The 25,359-nt window shown below is 51.8% G+C and overlaps 2 protein-coding genes across 6 annotated transcripts in view; both read left to right on the forward strand.

Annotated features, from left to right (window-relative positions):
- Positions 1-8,733, forward strand: part of DENND5A (DENN domain containing 5A) — a 173,300-nt gene extending 164,567 nt beyond the window's left edge. Inside the window, exon 13 of the mRNA XM_073659016.1 lies at positions 7,676-8,733. Within this exon, the coding sequence (XP_073515117.1) occupies positions 7,676-7,859 (184 nt within the window). The 3' untranslated portion in view covers positions 7,860-8,733. The remainder of the gene's footprint in view (positions 1-7,675) is intronic.
- Positions 8,734-19,507: 10,774 nt separating this feature from the next.
- SCUBE2 (signal peptide, CUB domain and EGF like domain containing 2) overlaps positions 19,508-25,359 on the forward strand; it is a 400,692-nt gene continuing 394,840 nt past the window's right edge. For 2 of the 5 annotated variants that reach the window (XM_073659019.1, XM_073659018.1), the window contains exon 1: positions 19,511-21,818. In XM_073659019.1, the coding sequence (XP_073515120.1) occupies positions 21,743-21,818 (76 nt within the window). In that variant the 5' untranslated portion in view covers positions 19,511-21,742. Of the gene's footprint in view, positions 21,819-25,359 lie in introns of all 5 variants that reach the window. The other 3 variants (XM_073659017.1, XM_073659021.1, XM_073659020.1) reach the window with 3 other exon arrangements.

Raw genomic sequence — 25,359 nt, forward strand, 5'->3', positions numbered from 1 at the left:
TAGTGTGGAGATATCTGATAGTCCGCTGGATGGTGAATAGTGTGGAGATGCCAGATAGTCCGCTGGATGGTGAATAGTGTGGAGATGCCAGATAGTTCGCTGGATGGTGAATAGTGTGGAGATGCCAGATAGTCCGCTGGATGGTGAATAGTGTGGAGATGCCCGATAGTCCTCTGGATGGTGAATAGTGTGGAGATGCCCCATAGTCCGCTGGATGGTGAATAGTGTGGAGATGCCCCATAGTCCGCTGGATGGTGAATAGTGTGGAGATGCCCCATAGTCCGCTGGATGGTGAATAGTGTGGAGATGCCCCATAGTCCTCTGTATGGTGAATAGTGTGGAGATGCCCCATAGTCCGCTGGATGGTGAATAGTGTGGAGATGCCCCATAGTCCGCTGGATGGTGAATAGTGTGGAGATGCCAGATAGTCCGCTGGATGGTTAATAGTGTGGAGATATCTGATAGTCCGCTGGATGGTGAATAGTGTGGAGATGCCAGATAGTCCGCTGGATGGTGAATAGTGTGGAGATGCCAGATAGTTCGCTGGATGGTGAATAGTGTGGAGATGCCAGATAGTCCGCTGGATGGTGAATAGTGTGGAGATGCCCGATAGTCCTCTGGATGGTGAATAGTGTGGAGATGCCCCATAGTCCGCTGGATGGTGAATAGTGTGGAGATGCCAGATAGTCCTCTGGATGGTGAATTGTGTGGAGATGCCAGATAGTCCTCTGGATGGTGAATAGTGTGGAGATGCCCCATAGTCCACTGGATGGTGAATAGTGTGGAGATACCTGATTGTCCGCTGGATGATGAATAGTGTGTGGAGATGTCCCATAGTCCGCTGGATGGTGAATACTGTGGAGATGCCCCATAGTCCGCTGGATGGTGAATAGTGTGAAGATGCCAGAAAGTCCTCTGGATGGTGAATAGTGTGGAGATGACAGATAGTCCTCTGCATGGTGAATAGTGTGGAGATGCCAGATAGTCCGCTGGATGGTGAATAGTGTGGAGATGCCCCATAGTCTTCTGGATGGTCAATAGTGTGGAGATGCCCCATAGTCCTCTGGATGGTCAATAGTGTGGAGATGCCAGATAGTCCTCTGGATGGTGAATAGTGTGGAGATGCCAGATAGTCCTCTGGATGGTGAATAGTGTGGAGATGCCAGATAGTTCGCTGGATGGTGAATAGTGTGGAGATGCCCCGTAGTCCTCTGGATGGTGAATAGTGTGGAGATTCCAGATAGTCCGCTGGATTGTGAATAGTGTGGAGATGCCAGATAGTCCGCTGGATGGTGAATAGTGTGGAGATGCCCCATAGTCCGCTGGATGGTGAATAGTGTGGAGATGCCCCATAGTCCGCTGGATGGTGAATAGTGTGGAGATGTCCGATGGGTCCGCTGGATGGTGAATAGTGTGGAGATGTCCGATAGTCCTCTGGATGGTGAATAGTGTGGAGATGCCCCATAGTCCGCTGGATGGTGAATAGTGTGGAGATGCCCCATAGTCCGCTGGATGGTGAATAGTGTGGAGATGCCCCATAGTCCGCTGGATGGTGAATAGTGTGGAGATTCCCCATAGTCCGCTGGATGGTGAATAGTGTGGAGATGTCCGATAGTCCGCTGGATGGTGAATAGTGTGGAGATGTCAGATAGTCCTCTGGATGGTGAATAGTGTGGAGATGCCCCATAGTCCGCTGGATGGTGAATAGTGTGGAGATGCCCGATAGTTCGCTGGATGGTGAATAGTGTGGAGATACCTGATAGTCCGCTGGATGGTGAATAGTGTGGAGATGCCAGAAAGTCCGCTGGATGGTGAATAGTGTGGAGATGCCCCATAGTCCGCTGGATGGTGAATAGTGTGGAGATGCCTGATAGTCCGCTGGATGATGAATAGTGTGGAGATGTCCCATAGTCCGCTGGATGGTGAATACTGTGGAGATGCCCCATAGTTCGCTGGATGGTGAATAGTGTGGAGATGCCAGATAGTCCTCTGGATGGTGAATTGTGTGGAGATGCCAGATAGTCCTCTGGATGGTGAATTGTGTGGAGATGCCAGATAGTCCTCTGGATGGTGAATAGTGTGGAGATGCCCGATAGTCAGCTGGATGGTGAATAGTGTGGAGATGCCCGATAGTCAGCTGGATGGTGAATAGTGTGGAGATGCCCCATAGTCCGCTGGATGGTGAATAGTGTGGAGATGCCCCATAGTCCGCTGGATGGTGAATAGTTTGGAGATGCCCCATAGTCCGCTGGATGGTGAATAGTGTGGAGATGCCCCATAGTCCGCTGGATGGTGAATAGTGTGGAGATGCCCCATAGTCCGCTGGATGGTGAATAGTGTGGAGATGCCCCATAGTCCGCTGGATGGTGAATAGTGTGGAGATGCCCCATAGTCCGCTGGATGGTGAATAGTGTGGAGATGCCCCATAGTCCGCTGGATGGTGAATAGTGTGGAGATGTCCCATAGTCCGCTGGATGGTGAATAGTGTGGAGATGTCCCATAGTCCGCTGGATGGTGAATAGTGTGGAGATGCCCCATAGTCCGCTGGATGGTGAATAGTGTGGAGATGTCCGATAGTCCTCTGGATGGTGAATAGTGTGGAGATGCCCCATAGTCCGCTGGATGGTGAATAGTGTGGAGATGCCCGATAGTCCTCTGGATGGTGAATAGTGTGGAGATGCCCGATAGTCCTCTGGATGGTGAATAGTGTGGAGATGCCAGATAGTCCGCTGGATGGTGAATAGTGTGGAGATGTCCCATAGTCCGCTGGATGGTGAATAGTGTGGAGATGCCCGATAGTCCGCTGGATGGTGAATAGTGTGGAGATGCCAGATAGTCCGCTGGATGGTGAATAGTGTGGAGATGTCCCATAGTCCGCTGGATGGTGAATAGTGTGGAGATGCCAGATAGTCCTCTGGATGGTGAATAGTGTGGAGATGTCTGATAGTCCGCTGGATGGTGAATAGTGTGGAGATGCCAGATAGTCCGCTGGATGGTGAATAGTGTGGAGATGTCCCATAGTCCGCTGGATGGTGAATAGTGTGAAGATGCCCGATAGTCCGCTGGATGGTGAATAGTGTGGAGATGCCAGATAGTCCGCTGGATGGTGAATAGTGTGGAGATGTCCCATAGTCCGCTGGATGGTGAATAGTGTGGAGATGCCAGATAGTCCGCTGGATGGTGAATAGTGTGGAGATGTCCCATAGTCCCCAGGATGGTGAATAGTGTGGAGATGCCCCATAGTCCGCTGGATGGTGAATAGTGTGGAGATGCCCCATAGTCCGCTGGATGGTGAATAGTGTGGAGATGCCCCATAGTCCGCTGGATGGTGAATAGTGTGGAGATGCCCCATAGTCCGCTGGATGGTGAATAGTGTGGAGATGTCCCATAGTCCGCTGGATGGTGAATAGTGTGGAGATGTCCCATAGTCCGCTGGATGGTGAATAGTGTGGAGATGCCCCATAGTCCGCTGGATGGTGAATAGTGTGGAGATGTCCGATAGTCCGCTGGATGGTGAATAGTGTGGAGATGTCCGATAGTCCTCTGGATGGTGAATAGTGTGGAGATGCCCCATAGTCCGCTGGATGGTGAATAGTGTGGAGATGCCCGATAGTCCTCTGGATGGTGAATAGTGTGGAGATGCCCGATAGTCCTCTGGATGGTGAATAGTGTGGAGATGCCAGATAGTCCTCTGGATGGTGAATTGTGTGGAGATGCCAGATAGTCTTCTGGATGGTGAATAGTGTGGAGATGCCCCATAGTCCGCTGGATGGTGAATAGTGTGGAGATGCCAGATAGTCTTCTGGATGGTGAATAGTGTGGAGATGCCCCATAGTCCGCTGGATGGTGAATAGTGTGGAGATACCTGATAGTCCGCTGGATGATGAATAGTGTGGAGATGCCAGATAGTCCGCTGGATGATGAATAGTGTGGAGATGCCTGATACTCCGCTGGATGATGAATAGTGTGGAGATGTCCCATAGTCCGCTGGATGGTGAATACTGTGGAGATGCCCCATAGTCCGCTGGATGGTGAATAGTGTGGAGATGCCAGATAGTCCTCTGGATGGTGAATAGTGTGGAGATGACAGATAGTCCTCTGGATGGTGAATAGTGTGGAGATGCCAGATAGTCCGCTGGATGGTGAATAGTGTGGAGATGCCAGATAGTCCGCTGGATGGTGAATACTGTGGAGATGCCCCATAGTCTGCTGGATGGTGGATAGTGTGGAGATGCCAGATAGTCCGCTGGATGGTGAATAGTGTGGAGATGTCTGATAGTCCGCTGGATGGTGAATAGTGTGGAGATGCCCCATAGTCTTCTGGATGGTCAATAGTGTGGAGATGCCCCATAGTCCTCTGGATGGTGAATAGTGTGGAGATGCCAGATAGTCCTCTGGATGGTGAATAGTGTGGAGATGCCAGATAGTCCTCTGGATGGTGAATAGTGTGGAGATGCCAGATAGTTCGCTGGATGGTGAATAGTGTGGAGATGCCAGATAGTCCGCTGGATGGTGAATAGTGTGGAGATGCCCCATAGTCCTCTGGATGGTGAATAGTGTGGAGATGCCAGATAGTCCGCTGGATGGTGAATAGTGTGGAGATGTCCGATAGTCCGCTGGATGGTGAATAGTGTGGAGATGTCCGATAGTCTTCTGGATGGTGAATAATGTGGAGATGCCAGATAGTCCGCTGGATGGTGAATAGTGTGGAGATGCCCCATAGTCCTCTGGATGGTGAATAGTGTGGAGATTCCAGATAGTCCGCTGGATGGTGAATAGTGTGGAGATGTCCGATAGTCCTCTGGATGGTGAATAGTGTGGAGATGCCCCATAGTCCGCTGGATGGTGAATAGTGTGGAGATGCCCCATAGTCCGCTGGATGGTGAATAGTGTGGAGATGCCCCATAGTCCGCTGGATGGTGAATAGTGTGGAGATGCCCCATAGTCCGCTGGATGGTGAATAGTGTGGAGATGTCCGATAGTCCGCTGGATGGTGAATAGTGTGGAGATGTCCGATAGTCCTCTGGATGGTGAATAGTGTGGAGATGCCCCATAGTCCGCTGGATGGTGAATAGTGTGGAGATGCCCCATAGTCCGCTGGATGGTGAATAGTGTGGAGATGCCCCATAGTCCGCTGGATGGTGAATAGTGTGGAGATGCCTGATAGTCCGCTGGATGATGAATAGTGTGGAGATGTCTGATAGTCCGCTGGATGGTGAATAGTGTGGAGATGTCCGATAGTCTTCTGGATGGTGAATAGTGTGGAGATGCCCGATAGTCCGCTGGATGGTGAATAGTGTGGAGATGCCTGATAGTCCGCTGGATGATGAATAGTGTGGAGATGTCTGATAGTCCGCTGGATGGTGAATACTGTGGAGATGCCCCATAGTCCGCTGGATGGTGAATAGCGTGGAGATGCCAGATAGTCCTCTGGATGGTGAATTGTGTGGAGATGCCAGATAGTCCTCTGGATGGTGAATAGTGTGGAGATGCCCGATAGTCCTCTGGATGGTGAATAGTGTGGAGATGCCCGATAGTCAGCTGGATGGTGAATAGTGTGGAGATGCCCGATAGTCCGCTGGATGGTGAATAGTGTGGAGATGCCCCATAGTCCGCTGGATGGTGAATAGTGTGGAGATGCCTGATAGTCCGCTGGATGATGAATAGTGTGGAGATGTCTGATAGTCCGCTGGATGGTGAATAGTGTGGAGATGTCCGATAGTCCTCTGGATGGTGAATAGTGTGGAGATGCCCGATAGTCCGCTGGATGGTGAATAGTGTGGAGATGCCTGATAGTCCGCTGGATGATGAATAGTGTGGAGATGTCTGATAGTCCGCTGGATGGTGAATACTGTGGAGATGCCCCATAGTCCGCTGGATGGTGAATAGCGTGGAGATGCCAGATAGTCCTCTGGATGGTGAATTGTGTGGAGATGCCCGATAGTCCTCTGGATGGTGAATAGTGTGGAGATGCCCGATAGTCAGCTGGATGGTGAATAGTGTGGAGATGCCCCATAGTCCGCTGGATGGTGAATAGTGTGGAGATGCCCGATAGTCAGCTGGATGGTGAATAGTGTGGAGATGCCCCATAGTCCGCTGGATGGTGAATAGTTTGGAGATGTCCCATAGTCCGCTGGATGGTGAATAGTGTGGAGATGCCCCATAGTCCGCTGGATGGTGAATAGTGTGGAGATGCCTGATAGTCCGCTGGATGGTGAATAGTGTGGAGATGTCCCATAGTCCGCTGGATGGTGAATAGTGTGGAGATGCCCCATAGTCCGCTGGATGGTGAATAGTGTGGAGATGTCTGATAGTCCGCTGGATGGTGAATAGTGTGGAGATGCCCCATAGTCCGCTGGATGGTGAATAGTGTGGAGATGCCCCATAGTCCGCTGGATGGTGAATAGTGTGGAGATGCCCCATAGTCCGCTGGATGGTGAATAGTGTGGAGATGCCCCATAGTCCGCTGGATGGTGAATAGTGTGGAGATGGCAGATAGTCCGCTGGATGGTGAATAGTGTGGAGATGCCCCATAGTCCGCTGGATGGTGAATAGTGTGGAGATGCCCCATAGTCCGCTGGATGGTGAATAGTGTGGAGATGGCAGATAGTCCGCTGGATGGTGAATAGTGTGGAGATGCCAGATAGTCCGCTGGATGGTGAATAGTGTGGAGATGCCCCATAGTCCTCTGGATGGTGAATAGTTTGGAGATGTCCCATAGTCCGCTGGATGGTGAATAGTGTGGAGATGCCCCATAGTCCGCTGGATGGTGAATAGTGTGGAGATGCCCCATAGTCCGCTGGATGGTGAATAGTGTGGAGATGCCCCATAGTCCGCTGGATGGTGAATAGTGTGGAGATGCCCCATAGTCCGCTGGATGGTGAATAGTGTGGAGATGTCCCATAGTCCGCTGGATGGTGAATAGTGTGGAGATGTCCCATAGTCCGCTGGATGGTGAATAGTGTGGAGATGCCCCATAGTCCGCTGGATGGTGAATAATGTGGAGATGTCCCATAGTCCGCTGGATGGTGAATAGTGTGGAGATGTCCCATAGTCCGCTGGATGGTGAATAGTGTGGAGATGCCCCATAGTCCGCTGGATGGTGAATAGTGTGGAGATGTCCCATAGTCCGCTGGATGGTGAATAGTGTGGAGATGTCCCATAGTCCGCTGGATGGTGTCTCTTATGAACATCTGCTTATTCTGGGTGTTATTAACTATAATATTTAGTGTCCGGCATTGCTGGCCGCCCTGGAGAAGACTCGAGAAAACTTAATGTCATTGTGGGAAAGTTCAGCGTGTTGCAGTAATTCCGTGTCCTCGGTTTCGTGGGGTCTCCGTCCGTGGGCTGCAGACGGCATTGTGCTGGTAGTCTGTGATGGAGATGCAAGTCCTCTGCTTGCTGTCAGTGACAGAGAATCTATCCTGCTTATATGCTGGTTACAGAAATGCTGCGGGACGCCTGCGGACTGTGCAAGCAGAGATCCTGAAAATGATGAGGAAATGACTGTGTCTTGGAGACCTTTCCATTATCCGATCGTTGCTCAGCTTTGCTCCTATATCTCGGCCAGTGTGATGGACTCGTGTATGAAGTCGGTCATTTATGTAGAAACTGCAGCATTTTTTAGTTGTGTATTAGTGATCTGTTTTCTTATCTCTCCTGCCACTTTCTGCAGGGATCATCACTTGCACCACTGGATCGCCCTTCTGGCCGACTGCCCCATCATAGCACAGATGTACGAGGACACGGCTTTAATAAAGGACCATACCCTCGTCAACTCGCTAATCCGCGTCCTGCAGACGCTGCAGGAGTTCAATATAACCCTGGAGAGCTCTCTCATCAAAGGGATCAACATCTGACCCCCCCCCCCCCCCCATCACCACAACTGTGCACGGAGCTGCGACCCCTGAACTCCGCCGGCAGCGCCCCTGAACTCCGTCACTGCCCGGAGCGCCGGGTGATATATTAGAGTATCTCTATATATGTAAATGCTTTAAGACTCGTTACATCCTTTCATATGAGAGAGGTGACGGTGAATATCGCACGGCTTATTGTCAAGCTGTCCTATTTACTTGCCATGGAGCCGCTTTCCGAGCCATTCAGAGGTTGCAGGATCCTGGGGAGAGTCGTCACCGTTTCTCCGTCTGTTACATTTTCCGGGGATTTGCTTTCTCGCCGTCTCGTCCTTTATTTGCTGTTACAGGAAAGATAAAAGCAGATTCTATATTTTTAAATCTTCTTGTGCTCGGCCGCAGTGTTACGGAGTCGTGTGGGGTTTCCCTCGTCAGTATTACCTTGTGATTAGCGGGACATTGAGACTGTTTATATATGGCGACATAAATGCACAGATCGTGTGGCTTTTGTTTTTTTTTTATTATTGCATATGCATTATTTTATTTATTTAACTCTTCATGTTCTCCTGACCATGTCACTTACCCCTCCCCCGGCATAGAGGGCACATGAAGACGGGGAGGGCATTCTCTTTTGGATCGCCCTCTTGCCGCCGGTGATTTGCCTCCCGGTGCACCCGGATCACTGCTGAGATTTACTTTCCATATATATATATTGTGTCTGAGATGAGTTATTTATGCTGCTTCATGTTCCTCCGACATGCAATAAGCAGGCGGCCGCACGTCGCCTCTTGCCCTCTCCTCGCCTCTGGCCGTCCGGTTCGGGTGCAGGAGGCATTTTGCACAGATCAGGTTAGAAAATAAAATAAATACATTTACACAATTGTCGCTTTCTTCGTTCTCTTATTTGTCTGACTGAGGATGGGTAAGGTGAGCCAGATGGAAGGAATATTTCTCCATTTTAGCTGCATACCTATGAGATGACTTTTCCACAGTGGGGGACAAGAGTTAAGGCTTTTACTATAAGTGGCCACCAGAGGGCGCAGTGCACTGATTACTTCTCCACTTTTCCCATAGTGCGGCCGAGTGTCGGGAGCAGTGAAGCTTTTCTAAGGGGAAATACTGGGGGGAGATTTACTAATCCGTTCCTGTCCTATATCAAGACTGGAAAGCCGGAAGATATGTCACAATTGTTGAGGATACATGAAAAATTTGGTGCACCTTTTCCACACTTTTTTTTACTAAGCTGTAAACCACGCTCCTTTGTCAACTGAAGTGTAAAAAGTGTGCCAAGATCTCCAGTTCCACATGCAGTAGGTATAGGGGCCACCCCTCTAGGACCCCAGTGTTCAATTTAACTCTCGGTGGATAATGCAGCGCCCACTGGTGTTTACATGGAATATGATATGCGCATTTACCTAATGAGTGCTGGAGGACACACACGCTCAGTCACCTCCACCTAATGAGCCGAGTGCTGGAGGACACACACGCTGAGTCCCCTCCACCCAATGAGCCGAGTGCTGGAGGACACACACGCTGAGTCCCCTCCACCCAATGAGCCGAGTGCTGGAGGACACACACGCTGAGTCCCCTCCACCTAATGAGCCTAGTGCTGGAGGACACACACGCTCAGTCCCCTCCTAATGAGCGGAGTGCTGGAGGACACACACGCTCAGTCCCCTCCACCCAATGAGCCGAGTGCTGGAGGACACACACGCTGAGTCCCCTCCACCCAATGAGCCGAGTGCTGGAGGACACACACGCTCAGTCCCCTCCACCCAATGAGCCGAGTGCTGGAGGACACACACGCTGAGTCCCCTCCACCCAATGAGCCGAGTGCTGGAGGACACACACGCTGAGTCCCCTCCACCTAATGAGCGGAGTGCTGGAGGACACACACGCTGAGTCCCCTCCACCTAATGAGCCTAGTGCTGGAGGACACACACGCTCAGTCCCCTCCTAATGAGCGGAGTGCTGGAGGACACACACGCTCAGTCCCCTCCACCCAATGAGCCGAGTGCTGGAGGACACACACGCTGAGTCCCCTCCACCCAATGAGCCGAGTGCTGGAGGACACACACGCTCAGTCCCCTCCACCCAATGAGCCGAGTGCTGGAGGACACACACGCTGAGTCCCCTCCACCCAATGAGCCGAGTGCTGGAGGACACACACGCTGAGTCCCCTCCACCCAATGAGCCGAGTGCTGGAGGACACACGCACTCAGTCCCCTCCACCTAATGAGCGGAGTGCTGGAGGACACACGCACTCAGTCCCCTCCACCCAATGAGCTGAGTGCTGGAGGACACACACGCTCAGTCCCCTCCACCCAATGAGCCGAGTGCTGGAGGACACACACGCTGAGTCCCCTCCACCCAATGAGCCGAGTGCTGGAGGACACACACGCTGAGTCCCCTCCACCCAATGAGCTGAGTGCTGGAGGACACACGCACTCAGTCCCCTCCACCCAATGAGCTGAGTGCTGGAGGACACGCGCGCTCAGTCCCCTCCACCCAATGAGCTGAGTGCTGGAGGACACGCACGCTGAGTCCCCTCCACCTAATGAGCCGAGTGCTGGAGGACACACACGCTCAGTCCCCTCCACCCAATGAGCTGAGTGCTGGAGGACACACGCACTCAGTCCCCTCCACCCAATGAGCCGAGTGCTGGAGGACACACACGCTGAGTCCCCTCCACCTAATGAGCCGAGTGCTGGAGGACACACACGCTGAGTCCCCTCCACCTAATGAGCCGAGTGCTGGAGGACACACACGCTGAGTCCCCTCCACCTAATGAGCCGAGTACTGGAGGACTCACGCTCAGTCACTACCACCTAATGAGCGGAGTGCTGAAGGACACACACGCTCAGTCCCCTCCACCTAATGAGCCGAGTGCTGGAGGACACACACGCTGAGTCCCCTCCACCTAATGAGCCGAGTGCTGGAGGACACACACGCTCAGTCCCCTCCACCTAATGAGCTGAATGCTGGAGGACACACACGCTCAGACTGCTCCACCTAATGAGCCGAATGCAGGAGGACACAAGCGCTCAGCCTCCACCTAATGAGCCGAGTGCTGGAGGACACACATGCTCAGTCTCCACCTAATGAGCCGAGTGCTGGAGGACACACACGCTCAGTCTCCACCTATTGAGCCGAGTGCTGGAGGACACACATGCTCAGTCTCCAACTAATGAGCCGAGTGCTGGAGGACACACACGCTCAGTCTCCACCTAATGAGCTGAGTGCTGGAGGACACACGCTCAGTCAAGAGAAATATCTTTCTGCATGCTTGTCAGGGTTGTAGCAGAGTTGCAGTATATGGCAGTACAGCTGAGGAGACTCCTTCTGCACGGAAAGTAAGAAGGGACTGTACTGTCAGCTGCCAGAAGGGGAAGGAGACCGATAATGTGGCAGAACTTTTCATTATATAATGGTTACGTTTCAGTTACAGGAGAGCTGAGAATATCATCGTGGCTGATAACGGTAAGGTTATCAGGTTAACCTTAATAGGTTACAGATATCTCCTAATGTATAGCTGCCGTTGGTGTATTCTTCCCCAGGCCTCGCTGCTGCTTTGCCGCTGGTCTCTTGGCTGCTGGTCTTTCTGCTCTCTCCCTAGAGAACTGTGATCTTGTGATGCTGCACATCGGCTAGAAGAAGTGTCCATCACAATCCCACATCCACCTCTATATCAGCATGGAAAAGTCACAGTCCAGCTACATGACAGGAGGAGACGTGCCATGATACTGGGAGCCTCGCTGGGCAGAAATGACCACAGAGTTGTGGGCAGACCAAAGTCTGATGCCCCCACAGTGAATTCCTCCACAGTACCCTGCACACGCACAGCATGCTGACCCTACTGTACTCCCTCAATCCCCCCAACAAAGAAGGGTGACCCCATCACAGTATGATTTTCCAACTGTAATCCCCACACAGCCCTCCATACAGTATAATGGGCCCCACATAGTCCTCCATACAGTATAATGGCTCCACATAGTCCTCCATACAGTATAATGGGCCCACATAGTCCTCCATACAGTATAATGGGCCCCACATAGTCCTCCATACAGTATAATGGGCCCCACATAGTCCTCCATACAGTATAATGGCTCCACATAGTCCTCCATACAGTATAATGGGCCCCACATAGTCCTCCATACAGTATAATGGCCCCACATAGTCCTCCATACAGTATAATGGGCTCCACATAGTCCTCCATACTGTATAATGGCCCCACATAGTCCTCCATACAGTATAATGGGCCCACATAGTCCTCCATACAGTATAATGGGCCCCACATAGTCCTCCATACAGTATAATGGCCCCACATAGTCCTCCATACAGCATAATGGCTCCACATAGTCCTCCATACAGTATAATGAGCCCCACATAGTCCTCCATACAGTATAATGGGCCCACATAGTCCTTCATACAGTATAATGAGCCCCACATAGTCCTCCATATAGTATAATGGGCCCACATAGTCCTTCATACAGTATAATGAGCCCCACATAGTCCTCCATACAGTATAATGGGCCCACATAGTCCTCCATACAGTATAATGGGCCCCACATAGTCCTCCATACAGTATAATGGGCCCCACATAGTCCTGCATACAATATAATGGCCCCACATAGTCCTCCATACAGTATAATGAGCCCCACATAGTCCTTCATACAGTATAATGGCCCCACATAGTCCTCCATACAGTATAATGGGCCCACATAGTCCTCCATACAGTATAATGGGTCCCACATAGTTCTCCATACAGTATAATGGGCCCCACATAGTCCTCCATACAGTATAATGAGCCCCACATAGTCCTCCATACAGTATAATGGGCCCCACATAGTCCTCCATACAGTATAATGGCCCCACATAGTCCTCCATACAGTATAATGGGCCCACATAGTCCTCCATACAGTATAATGGGCCCCACATAGTTCTCCATACAGTATAATGGGCCCCACATAGTCCTCCATACAGTATAATGGGCCCCACATAGTCCTCCATACAGTATAATGGGCCCCACATAGTCCTCCATACAGTATAATGGCCCCACATAGTCCTCCATACAGTATAATGGCCCCCACATAGTCCTCCATACAGTATAATGGCCCCACATAATCCTCCATACAGCATAGTGGCCCCACATAGTCCTCCATACAGTATAATGGGCCCCACATAGTCCTTCATACAGTATAATGGCCCCACATAGTCCTCCATACAGTATAATAGCCCCACATAGTCCTCCATACAGTATAATGGGCCCCACATAGTCCTCCATACAGTATAATGGCCTCACATAGTCCTCCATACAGTATAATGGCCCCACATAGTCCTCCATACAGTATAATGGCCCCACATAGTCCTCCATACAGTATAATGGCCCCACATAGTCCTCCATACAGAATAATGGCCCCACATAGTCCTCCATGCTGTATAATGGGCCCCACATAGTCCTCCATACAGTATAATGGGCCCACATAGTCCTCCATACAGTATAATGGCTCCACATAGTCCTCCATACAGTATAATGGCCCCACATAGTCCTCCATACAGAATAATGGCCCTACATAGTCCTCCATACAGAATAATGGCCCTACATAGTCCTTCATGCTGTATAATAGGCCCCACATAGTCCTGCATACAGTATAATGGCCTCACATAGTCCTCCATACAGTATAATGGCCCCACATAGTCCTCCATGCTGTATAATGGGCCCCACATAGTCCTCCATACAGTATAATGGGCCCACATAGTCCTCCATACAGTATAATGGCTCCACATAGTCCTCCATACAGTATAATGGCCCCACATAGTCCTCCATACAGTATAATGGCCCCACATAGTCCTCCATACAGAATAATGGCCCCACATAGTCCTCCATGCTGTATAATGGGCCCCACATAGTCCTCCATACAGTATAATGGGCCCACATAGTCCTCCATACAGTATAATGGCTCCACATAGTCCTCCATACAGTATAATGGCCCCACATAGTCCTCCATACAGAATAATGGCCCTACATAGTCCTCCATACAGAATAATGGCCCTACATAGTCCTTCATGCTGTATAATAGGCCCCACATAGTCCTGCATACAGTATAATGGCCTCACATAGTCCTCCATACAGTATAATGGCCCCACATAGTCCTCCATACAGAATAATGGCCCCACATAGTCCTCCATACAGTATAATGGGCCCCACATAGTCCTCCATACAGTATAATGGGCTCCACATAGTCCTCCATACAGTATAATGGCACCACATAGTCCTCCATACAGTATAATGGCCCCACATAGTCCTCCATACAGTATAATGACCCCACATAGTCCTCTATACAGTATAATGGCTCCACATAGTCCTCCATACAGTATAATGGCACCACATAGTCCTCCATACAGTATAATGGCCCCACATAGTCCTCCATACAGTATAATAGGCCCCACATTAAAAAAAATAAAAATACTCACCTCTGCCTCGTCTCCCACTGCTCCGGTCTCTTCATGGTGCATTCAGATCCTCTGCACAGCTTAGTGCAGCCGGCTGTGCGGACCCTCCCTCCTCCATCATTACTTTCATTTTGTAGCAGCTGATATAGTTGAAAGTGCAATGTCAGGTGAAAGTGTGGCGCCCCTGAGGGTTCAACCGCCACAGGGATGCTGCACCTCTTTAATGGGGTGTAGTGTTCCTCCTTTGAGGTAAGAACAGTGCGATGGTCCGGACCCTACCTCCACATCCAACACAACACTTCTCCCACCAGAGGGAGCTAGAAGGCACTAGGTGCTGTCCCTACTGGAGTTGGGAGACTGTGGAACCAAGAGATAGGGGAACCAATTAGTGGGTGAGGGTGGAAAATTCACATTTTAGTGACACTTTAAATTTCATATTTAATACACAGCCATCTTGGCTCTTGGTTCTTTTTTGATGGTTCTTTGACTGTTCGTATCGTGACCTCCCTCCCTGAGAGTGGATCCTGTGTGGACCTGCAGCGGATGGAGACACGGCCCTCGTACCTTAGCCTTGGGTCGAGGGGCAAGCTGCAGACAATGTCCGTCTCAGCCCGGGCAAGGACCATGACCAAGAAGGCCCGGAGCTTAGGAGTGTAGCTCCACCGCAAATGGATCCCGGGGGGATGCAGACGGAGCGGTGTACGTCACCTGTCCTCGTCTACCTGATCTATTTAGAGGGATTCCGGCTGCAAGAGGCTGCAAGAGGGATACCGGCCCCCGACACCTGACCTTGCTACTCTACGTCCTGGTCAGGGAAGCCCGGTAGGCCCTGAGGATGCCACCGGGTAACGGAAGGAGCGGAGCTGCCACCCGTACCCTTTTTCTGAGTGAAGTTCAGAGGGAGACCCGGCCTATCTACACACACGGACAGGAGAGGACTCGATCTGAAGTCTAGGAACACTCTGGTGCGGGGTCCTGATTTAACACTGGACTTACTCGGAGGTTGTCGGACCCCCGTTCCTGGTGACCGCAGAACTCCGTGAGGAGCAGGGAGAAACCTTTTAGCTGCACTCTCCACCGTGAGTAAAAACCCTGGAAGTCAACCCCTATGGCCTCCGGACTCGTTATTTCTGCACCGCACCGCGCAGCACCAGACCTCCTACACTACAACCCCCTCCATCTCTGCCCTGAGGCCTTGCTCCGCCTGTGGGGAGTAGTATCAGCGACGGCTGCCACAACATCCCGTCTCAGAGGACTGCAGCAGCGCTGGTGGCCATCACCAGGTGCCACAGGTGGCGTAGTCGATAGCAACCACTCAACCCTGATAGCCCATTACATCTTTTTTAATGTGACGGCCCTGGACACGGAGCGGGTCCGGGCCACGACTGCTTCCCCCAACATCTGACCCGGTTCCGAGTACCCCCCATCTTCCCAGGGTAGGGCTTCCAGAGTACTTCAAAAGTCTGATGCTGCGGGGGGACGTGCCCGGCATCACAGGCCAAATATACTCACTCTGTGGGCTAGATGTGGACTGCGGGCCAGAAAGTTATATGTGTGCTCTACAATCTGTAATATGACCAAGGTCTGAGGCTCTAGAACCTGTAATATGACTGAGCTCTGAGGCTCCAGAACTTGTAATGTGACCAAGGTCGGAGAGGTCTAGAACCTGTAATATGACTGAGCTCTGAGGCTCCAGAACTTGTAATATGACCACGGTCTGAGATCTAGAAACCTGTATTATGACTGAACCCTGAGGCTCTAGAACCTGTAATATGACTGAGCTCTGAGGCTCTATAACCTGTAATGTGAGAGCTCTGTGATATGTGGCTATCTGTGGATATGTGGATATCTGTGGCTTTAGAACCTGTAATATGACTGAAGTCAGAGGCTCTAGAACCTTTAATGTGATTGAGGTCGGAGGCTCTAGAACCTGTAATGTGATGAGGTAGGAGGCTCTAGAACCTGTAATGTGATGCGGTCGGAGGCTCTAGAACCTGTAATGTGACCGAGATCTTAGTTAGCTATTCTTTATTGTGGGGGCGGGGGGCATCTTTGCACAGCCCTGTAGAAGTGATTCCTACTCTGACAGAGATTTCTGGAGACTCTTTTTACCCTGGAAAAATATTTTCAGATGAGTTGAAACCGCAGCCGAGACTTTCAGAGCAGGAGATTTATAACGGCCATAAAATGGACAAAGGTGGATTTACAAACCGCTGCGAATCGAGGAAAAGACTGCGTCCACTTCGGCGTGAACCGGTCACCGCTCTGGAGGCCGCCATGATGGATTCAATATTCATTTTACCTTTTTTTTAGAACACAAAATATAGAAGCTGAAATGTCTTGAAACAAAAAAAGTATTTTTTTTTCCCCTGTTATTCCAGATATGTTCACAGTTTGCAGGATGTCATTTGCGTCACATTCTTGCATTTATTACAGGATGTTTTCTCCGTGATGCAACATAAAATCCGCCTCACCCCGAAGCCCCCACATAGCTGGTGGGCTGTGACCGGAGGGACCCCTGTCAGATCTGCTCCGCGGCCGTTCCCCATGTAATGTCTCTCCAATAAGTACGGTGTGACTTTCCCTACGACAGGTACCCCAACTCCAGTCCTCAAGGCCCACCAACAGGTGATGTATTCAGGATTTCCTTGGTATTGCTCGGGTGATAATTCCATCACCTGTTGGTGGGCCTTGAGGACTGGAGTTGGGGAACCCTGCCCTACGCATCTGAGGTTACGTCTAAATTGGCTTTGATGAATTTCTAGCTCTTTTGACGACCCCCATATTCGGGTTTTGGGGGCATTACTTCTGGTTTTGGAGAAGCGACGGTGCCCCCCTCCCCCAGGTGCTGCCATAAAACTGGGGGAAAGGGGGCACCTCTCTCTAGACAGGACCTGGGGCAGACTCAAGACTATGACAAGAGGGTGTGAAGTGGGAGTAAGGTGAGCACAGGGAGGGGGCTACAGGGAGGCTGAGAGTTAACCTCTTCATGCCAAGTCCAGCTAAGGTGAGCAGAGTAGAGGGGGAGGACTACAAGTGCCATCCTGCTCTGCAGCCCAGTAGGACATGCTAGGACTTGTAGTCCCCCTGGCTTCAGGCAGTGTGGATGGGTCAGGGGCTGGGGGTGGGGGCAGAAGAGGAGGAAGAAAGGTGCTGATGGGGCAGACACAGCAGGACCGGTGGGGGGGAGGGAGGAGAGGAGAGGAGGGGCGGCCGGATCATCTCCAGCAGCTCCGGGATCACAGACAGAGGAGAGCGCAGGGCAGGAGCGCAGCACACGGGGCAGCCGGCAAGGAGAAGGTCTGTACGGGGGCAACAGAGCAACACAGGGGTCTGCAGGAGAGGAGAGGGGGCGACAGAGGGGTCTGCAGGAGAGGAGAAGGGGCGACAGAGGGGTCTGCAGGAGAGGAGAAGGGGTGACAGAGTAACAGGGGTCTGCAGGAGAGGAGAAGGGGCAACAGAGGGGTCTGCAGGAGAGGAGAAGGGGTGACAGAGGGGTCTGCAGGAGAGGAGAAGGGGCAACAGAGGGGTCTGCAGGAGAGGAGAAGGGGCAACAGAGGGGTCTGCAGGAGAGGAGAAGGGGCAACAGAGGGGTCTGCAGGAGAGGAGAAGGGGCAACAGAGGGGTCTGCAGGAGAGGAGAAGGGGCAACAGAGGGGTCTGCAGGAGAGGAGAAGGGGCAACAGAGGGGTCTGCAGGAGAGGAGAAGGGGCAACAGAAGGGTCTGCAGGAGAGGAGAAGGGGCGACAGAGGGGTCTGCAGGAGAGGAGAAGGGGTGACAGAGTAACAGGGGGTCTGCAGGAGAGGAGAAGGGGCAACAGAAGGGTCTGCAGGAGAGGAGAAGGGGTGACAGAGTAACAGGGGGTCTGCAGGAGAGGAGAAGGGGCGACAGAGGGGTCTGCAGGAGAGGAGAAGGGGTGACAGAGGGGTCTGCGGGAGAGGAGAAGGGGGCAACAGAGGGGTCTGCAGGAGAGGAGAAGGGGCAACAGAGGGGTCTGCAGGAGAGGAGAAGGGGCAACAGAGGGGTCTGCAGGAGAGGAGAAGGGGCGACAGAGGGGTCTGCAGGAGAGGAGAAGGGGTGACAGAGTAACAGGGGTCTGCAGGAGAGGAGAAGGAGTAACAGAGTAACAGGGGGTCTGCAGGAGAGGAGAAGGGGCAACAGAGGGGTCTGCAGGAGAGGAGAAGGGGCAACAGAGGGGTCTGCAGGAGAGGAGAAGGGGCAACAGAGGGGTCTGCAGGAGAGGAGAAGGGGTGACAGAGTAACAGGGGTCTGCAGGAGAGGAGAAGGAGTAACAGAGTAACAGGGGGTCTGCAGGAGAGGAGAAGGGGCAACAGAGGGGTCTGCAGGAGAGGAGAAGGAGTAACAGAGTAACAGGGGGTCTGCAGGAGAGGAGAAGGGGCAGCAGAGGGGTCTGCAGGAGAGAAGGGGCAACAGAGGGGTCTGCAGGAGAGGAGAAGGGGCAACAGAGTAACAGAGGGGTCTGCAGGAGAGGAGAAGGGGCAACAGAGGGGTCTGCAGGAGAGGAGAAGGAGTAACAGAGTAACAGGGGGTCTGCAGGAGAGGAGAAGGGGCAACAGAGGGGTCTGCAGGAGAGGAGAAGGGGCAACAGAGGGGTCTGCAGGAGAGGAGAAGGGGTGACAGAGGGGTCTGCGGGAGAGGAGAAGGGGGCAACAGAGGGGTCTGCAGGAGAGGAGAAGGGGCAACAGAGGGGTCTGCAGGAGAGGAGAAGGGGCAACAGAGGGGTCTGCAGGAGAGAAGGGGTAACAGAGGGGTCTGCAGGAGAGAAGGGGTAACAGAGGGGTCTGCAGGAGAGGAGAAGAGGCAACAGAGGGGTCTGCAGGAGAGGAGAAGGGGCAACAGAGGGGTCTGCAGGAGAGGAGAAGGGGTGACAGAGGGGTCTGCAGGAGAGGAGAAGGGGTGACAGAGGGGTCTGCAGGAGAGAAGGGGCAACAGAGGGGTCTGCAGGAGAGGAGAGGGGGCGACAGAGGGGTCTGCAGGAGAGGAGAAGGGGCAACTGAGGGGTCTGCAGGAGAGGAGAAGGGGTAACAGAGGGGTCTGCAGGAGAGGAGAGGGGGCAACAGAGGGGTCTGCAGGAGAGGGGAGGGGGCAACAGAGGGGTCTGCAGGGGAAGAGAAGGGGCAACAGAGGGGTCTGCTGGAGAGGAGAAGGGGCAACAGAGTAACAGGGGTCTACAGGAGAGGAGAAGGGGTAACAGAGGGGTCTGCAGGAGAGGAGAAGGGGCAACAGAGGGGTCTGCAGGAGAGGAGAAGGGGTGACAGAGGGGTCTGCAGGAGAGGTGAAGGGGCAACAGAGGGGTCTGCAGGAGAGGAAAAAGGGTAACAGAGGGGTCTGCAGAAGAGGAGAAGGGGTAACAGAGGGGTCCGCAGGAGAGGAGAAGGGGCAACAGAGTAACAGAGGGGTCTGCGGGAGAGGAGAAGGGGGCAACAGAGTAACAGAGGGGTCTGCAGGAAAGACGGGGCAACAGAGTAACAAAGGGGTCTGCAGGAGAGGAGAAGGGGCAACAGAGTAACAGAGGGGTCTGCAGGAGAGGAGAAGGGGCAACAGAGTAACAGAGGGGTCTGCAGGAAAGGAGAAGGGGGCAACAGAGTAACAGAGGGGTCTGCAGGAGAGGAGAAGGGGCAACAGAGTAACAGAGGAGTCTGCAGGAGAGGAGAAGGGGGAACAGTGACAGAGGGGTCTGCAGAAGTGGAGGAGGGGGCAACAGTAAAAGGGGTCTGCAGGAGAGGAGAAGGGGCAACAGAATAACAGAGGGGTCTACAGGAGAGGAGAAGGGGTAACAGAGGGGTCTGCAGGAGTGGAGGAGGGGGCAACAGAGTAACAGAGGGGTCTGCAGGGAGAAGGGGCAACATAGTAACAGAGGGGTCTACAGGAGAGGAGAAGGGGCAACAGAGTAACAGAGGGGTCTGCAGGGGAACAGAAGGGGCAACAGAGTATCATAGGGGTCTACAGGAGAGGAGAAGGGATAACAGAGGGGTCTGCAGGAGAGGAGAAGGGGCAACAGAGGGGTCTGCAGGAGAGGAGAAGGGGGAAACAGAGTAACAGAGGGGTCTGCAGGAGAGGAGAGGGGGCAACAGACTAACAAAGGGGTCTGCAGGAGAAGAGAAGGGGTAACAGAGTAACAGGGGTCTGCAGGAGAGGAGAAGGGGCAACAGAGTAACAGAGGGGTCTGCAGGAAAGGAGAAGGGGGCAATAGAGTAACAGGGGTCTACAGGAGAGGAGAAGGGGCAACAGAGTAACAGAGGGGTCTACAGGAGAGGAGAAGGGGGCAACAGAGGGGTCTGCGGGAGAGGAGAAAGGGCAACAGAATAACACAGGTCTGCGGGAGAGGAGAAGGGGGCAACAGAGTAACAGAGGGGTCTGCAGGAGAGGAGAAGGGGGCAACAGAGTAACAGAGGGGTCTGCCAGAGAGAAGGGGCAACAGAGTAACAGAAGGGCCTGCAGGAGAGGAGAAGGGGCAACATAGTAACAGAGAGCTCTGCTGGAGAGGAGAAGGGGGTCACTGCAAAGGTGCAACATAGTAAGAGAGGGGTCTGCAGGAGAAGAGAAGGGTGCAACATAGTAAGAAAGGGGTCTGTAGGAGGGAAGAAGGAGTCACTGCAAGGGGTAAACAAAAATGAAGGGTCTACTGAGTGAAAGAGGAGACAAGGGGTCACTGTGAGTGGGCAACCTAGTAAGAGAGGGGTCTGTACAGGGGCAACATAGTAACTGAGGGGTCTCCTGGAGGGGAGAAGGGCTCACTGGGGCCAAACAAAAAAAAGGGGTCTGCTGAAGGGCAAGAGGAGACAATGGGTCACTATGAGGGGGCAAAAATAATGGGTTTGCTGGAGGGATCACTATAAGAGGGGAGAGGATGTGAAAAGGGGTCATTGTAAGGGGGCAAAATAGTAAAAGGAGGTCTGCTGCCAGGGAAGTAGGGATCATTTTAAGATTGGAGCGAGATCTATAAGGAGGAACAAGGGATCGTCACAGTAACGGACAGGAAGGGGACACTTTTAGGGGCAAAAAAACAGGTAATTTTAAAAGGGAGCAGAGTCATTTTAAGGGTATAGAGGATGGGCTTTGGGGGTCAGCAGTAGAGGAGGAATCATTTTAGGAGGGCAGGAGAGGTCACTTTTAGGGGAAACAAAGAGAGAAGGGGCAGGAGAGAAGATCAGGAAGAGAGAAAGGTCACTTTAAAGGGAAAGAGAGCCACAAAGACAGCAGAATAATTTGCATCAGTGTTTAAAGGGGTATGGACAGGAGAGGAGCACAGGGAAGGTCAGGTCTTTAGGCGGTGGGTGCTTATATCTCACAGTTGAGGAGCCTCAGGATTGGGGTAGGTAGCAGCTCCTCAGAGGAGGGACAGTGGGGGGGAGCTAAGTGATACAGGGCAAAGATCCTGTGTGGGGCTGGTGGGGCGCCCCCTGGCTGTCACTATGAGGCCCCTCCAATTGTTGCTGCTGCTGCTCCCTTTCTGCTCTTCGCCACATCCCGCAGGCCGGACACACGGTGGTGAGTGCCCCCTTCTGTTACACCTCCTGCACTGCTCCCTGGGTGACTTCCACACATGTCAGCCATGGATTAAGTCTGTGTGGTTGGTGTGAGATCAATTCCTGCATAGAACTGATCTGTCTTCTTCTGACATCTTGTATTTTTGCGCCATTTCATAAAAAGCATCTGAATATTCGCCAGCAAGGGATGAAAGAGATGCAGAGGTGTAGATGCGGAGCTGACGGTGGTGAAGCGGCTGCGTCACTTGGCACCATGTATCCAGGCAGCGTCCTGCGCTTGTAGATGTCCCGATTTCCCTTCACGTGGAGCGATTGTATCAATACCAGGAATGCAGAGAATTTATTCACTGACGTCATTTTTATCCGGTGACATTGACCCCGTGACGTGGGTGAGAGATTATAGGGGACCCCCATTGTCTTGCCTGGTATGTGTCGCCTGCCGCCATCATGTAAATAATCCATCATTATCGGATAGCGACAGTTCTGCAACTTTCTTACAGACTTTATATTTAGGGATTTTCTTTAAGATCTCCGCTTGCTGTCAATGAATGGAAACATTTCTTGTTTCCATTCTGGACCTAGTCCTCCTGACACAGCAGAGGGTCTGCTGCAGTTGTTTCCAGTCTCCATAATTCTCTGGGCCACAGGAAATGACGTGTAGGACTACAACTTCCAGCATAACCTATCTGGATTGTTTTGGCTTGTTTTTTTCCTTGTGATATTTAACCCCTGTTTTGCTGCAGGGAGGTCTGCACGCAGTAGAACTACAAACACCAGCATGATCCACTGACATAGACCCCCAATCACCCCCAGAGCCTTTGAGGAAACATTCGGGGTGTGATGTGGGAATGTATTGGCCTGGATTAACCTTTCCAAATAACTGTGTGGAATTTCATGGGTTAAACCTTTGGTTCTGTGATACAAGATATCTGCATAGTCCTGACCCCAGGAGCTGACACTTCACCCCATCACTATGTACATATCCCCCCTGCAGTAAAACTGGTTGTCACCCTGCTTTCCCAGTGTCAGCTACAGGGGCGGATACAGACAGAAGGGGGTCCCTGTGCGATGCTCTGCAGCATGTTCTGTAAGGGCAGGGGGCTGTAATTTATACATGAGGTCCTGAACAATAATGCAGCAGAATTGTGAATGCAGCTCTGCATGAGGATAGAGTATAACATATGATGTAACTTCAGAATTGTAAGTGCTGCTCTGGTTGTGATTGGATTATAAACTATGATGTAACTGCAGAATTAGGAATGCAGCTCTGGATGTGACTGGAGTGTAAAATATGATAAAACGGCAGTTCCAGGAATGCAGCTCTGGATATGTTCCAACAGCAACAGTGTGAATGCATTTCTGGTTATCATCTGACAACAGAATTATGCATGCAGCTCTGGATGTGACTGGGATGGGAACAGTTTTCGAAAGTTAAAATATGATGTAATTTCAGAATTGTGAATGCAGCTCTGGATGTGACTGAGGGTATTATATGGTGTTATGGCAGAAATGTGAATTCAGCCATTGATGTGACAGAAGTGTAAAATTTGGTGCAAAGGCAGAATTATAAATGCAGCTCTGGATGTGGCAAGAGTATGAAATATGATGTAACGACAGAATTGTGAATGCAGCTCTGGATGTGACTGAGGATATTATATGGTGTTATGACAGAATTGTGAATTCAGCCATTGATGTGACAGAAGTGTAAAATTTGGTGAAATGGCAGAATTATGAATGCAGCTCTGGATGTGGCAAGAGTATGAAATATGATGTAATGACAGAATTGTGAATGCAGCTCTGGATGTGACTGAGGGTATTATATGGTGTTATGGCAGAAATGTGAATTCAGCCATTGATGTGACAGAAGTGTAAAATTTGGTGCAATGGCAGAATTATAAATGTAGCAAGAGTATGAAATATGATGTAATGGCAAAATTATGAATGCAGCTCTAAATGTGACTGGAATGTAAAATATGATGCAAGTGGGGGTGTTCGCCAGTAACGGATGTGATTGTGGTTGTCTGTTAACCCCCCTGGTCTTTTTTTATGGTTTCCACGTGAGGACCGGTATCTTTCCGGCATTAATGCTCACAATGCTCCCAGTATCCCGCTCGCCGTGACCTGATACGTGACCCTCAGCCAACAAATCCGTCTCTTACATGGAGGGGCTTTTGCCAAGTTCAACTTTCCAGTCAAGGTCCCTGGCGGCGGCAGACGCTGCATTCATGGGATGTAGTCAGTTCAGTATTTCAGGTGGGAGGCAGCGAGCCCAAATGAAGCCACAGGTACAGGCCATCACTATGTGACGGAGGATGTGGGCTGTAGGACTACATGTCCCAGCAAGGCCATCCTGTAAAAGCATGCTGGTAGGATCAGTGCTGCCCACAGAGTGATGCTGGCCATACATGGTACTGCACCTGTGGAAACTCCGTGCCAAGCAGCAAAAAATGCAGCAGAATCGCAGAGTCTGATAGATCCTATAGATACAGCGAGCAGGTGAGAGCAGGGGGTCCCGGGCGTAAGTCACAAGCATGGTGTGAATAGAGGCAAAGCGATAAAGAGAGCCACCAAAGTGTGGCTTTACATTTGTGGGTGTCTCTTTACATTGGGGGTGTGGCTTTACATGGGGGTTTGGTTTTACATTGGGGTGACAATACACATTGTGGGTGTGGTTTTATAGTGTGGGTGTGGCTTTACATTGGGATGATATTACACATTGTGGGTGTGGCTTTACAGCGTGGGTGTGGCTTTGCAGTGTGGGTGTGGCTGTATACATTGGGGGTGTGGCTTTACAACATGGGTGTGGCTTTACAGTGTGGGTGTGGCTGTATACATTGGGGGTGTGGCTTTACAGTGTGGGTGTGGCTTTGCAGTGTGGCTGTACACATTGGGGGTGTGGCTTTACAGTGTGGGTGTGGCTTTACATTGGGATGATATTACACATTGTGGGTGTGGTTTTACAGTGTGGGTGTGGCTTTACATTGGGGTGATATTACAGATTGTGGGTGTGGCTTTACATTTGTGGGTGTCTCTTTACATTGTGGGTGTGGCTTTATGACGCGCCCCCAGAGCCGTGGGTTACTCGGCTGCCGGGCCTAGGGATGCCGGTGGGGGGGGGATATCACGGTGGCTGGCCCGGTCCGAGGCCCATGGCGGTCAACAAAAAGGGGAATTATTTATAGGGGATTTGTAAAGTGTTCGTGACGCCACCTGTGGAATGCTGCTAAAGGGGGCCGCCGCTGCGGAGCAGTCCTCTGAGGCAGATGGTAGGGCAGCTTATGATGGAACGGCTCCCCACAGGTGGAGCAGGCCTCAGGGCTGCGTGGGGTAATGGATGGTGGTGCAGGTGAGAGACGGCCAGGACGGGTCAGGGAGAAATGACAGACACTCACACGGGGGTTCGCTTCGGTACCTTTACTGGTGTCGGTGCAGGTATGGTCCAGGGTACTCGGTAGGCAGGGTGCACTTCCGGACTCTCCACAGTGAGCGGGTATAGGGCCTCCTGATCCATTGCTTCCACTTGCTAAGCTTCTGACCTGCCT

The sequence above is a fragment of the Phyllobates terribilis genome, unplaced genomic scaffold (genome assembly GCF_046119375.1).
Source record: "Phyllobates terribilis strain yellow unplaced genomic scaffold, ASM4611937v1 Scaffold_13__5_contigs__length_258822181, whole genome shotgun sequence".
Lineage (NCBI taxonomy): Eukaryota > Metazoa > Chordata > Amphibia > Anura > Dendrobatidae > Phyllobates > Phyllobates terribilis.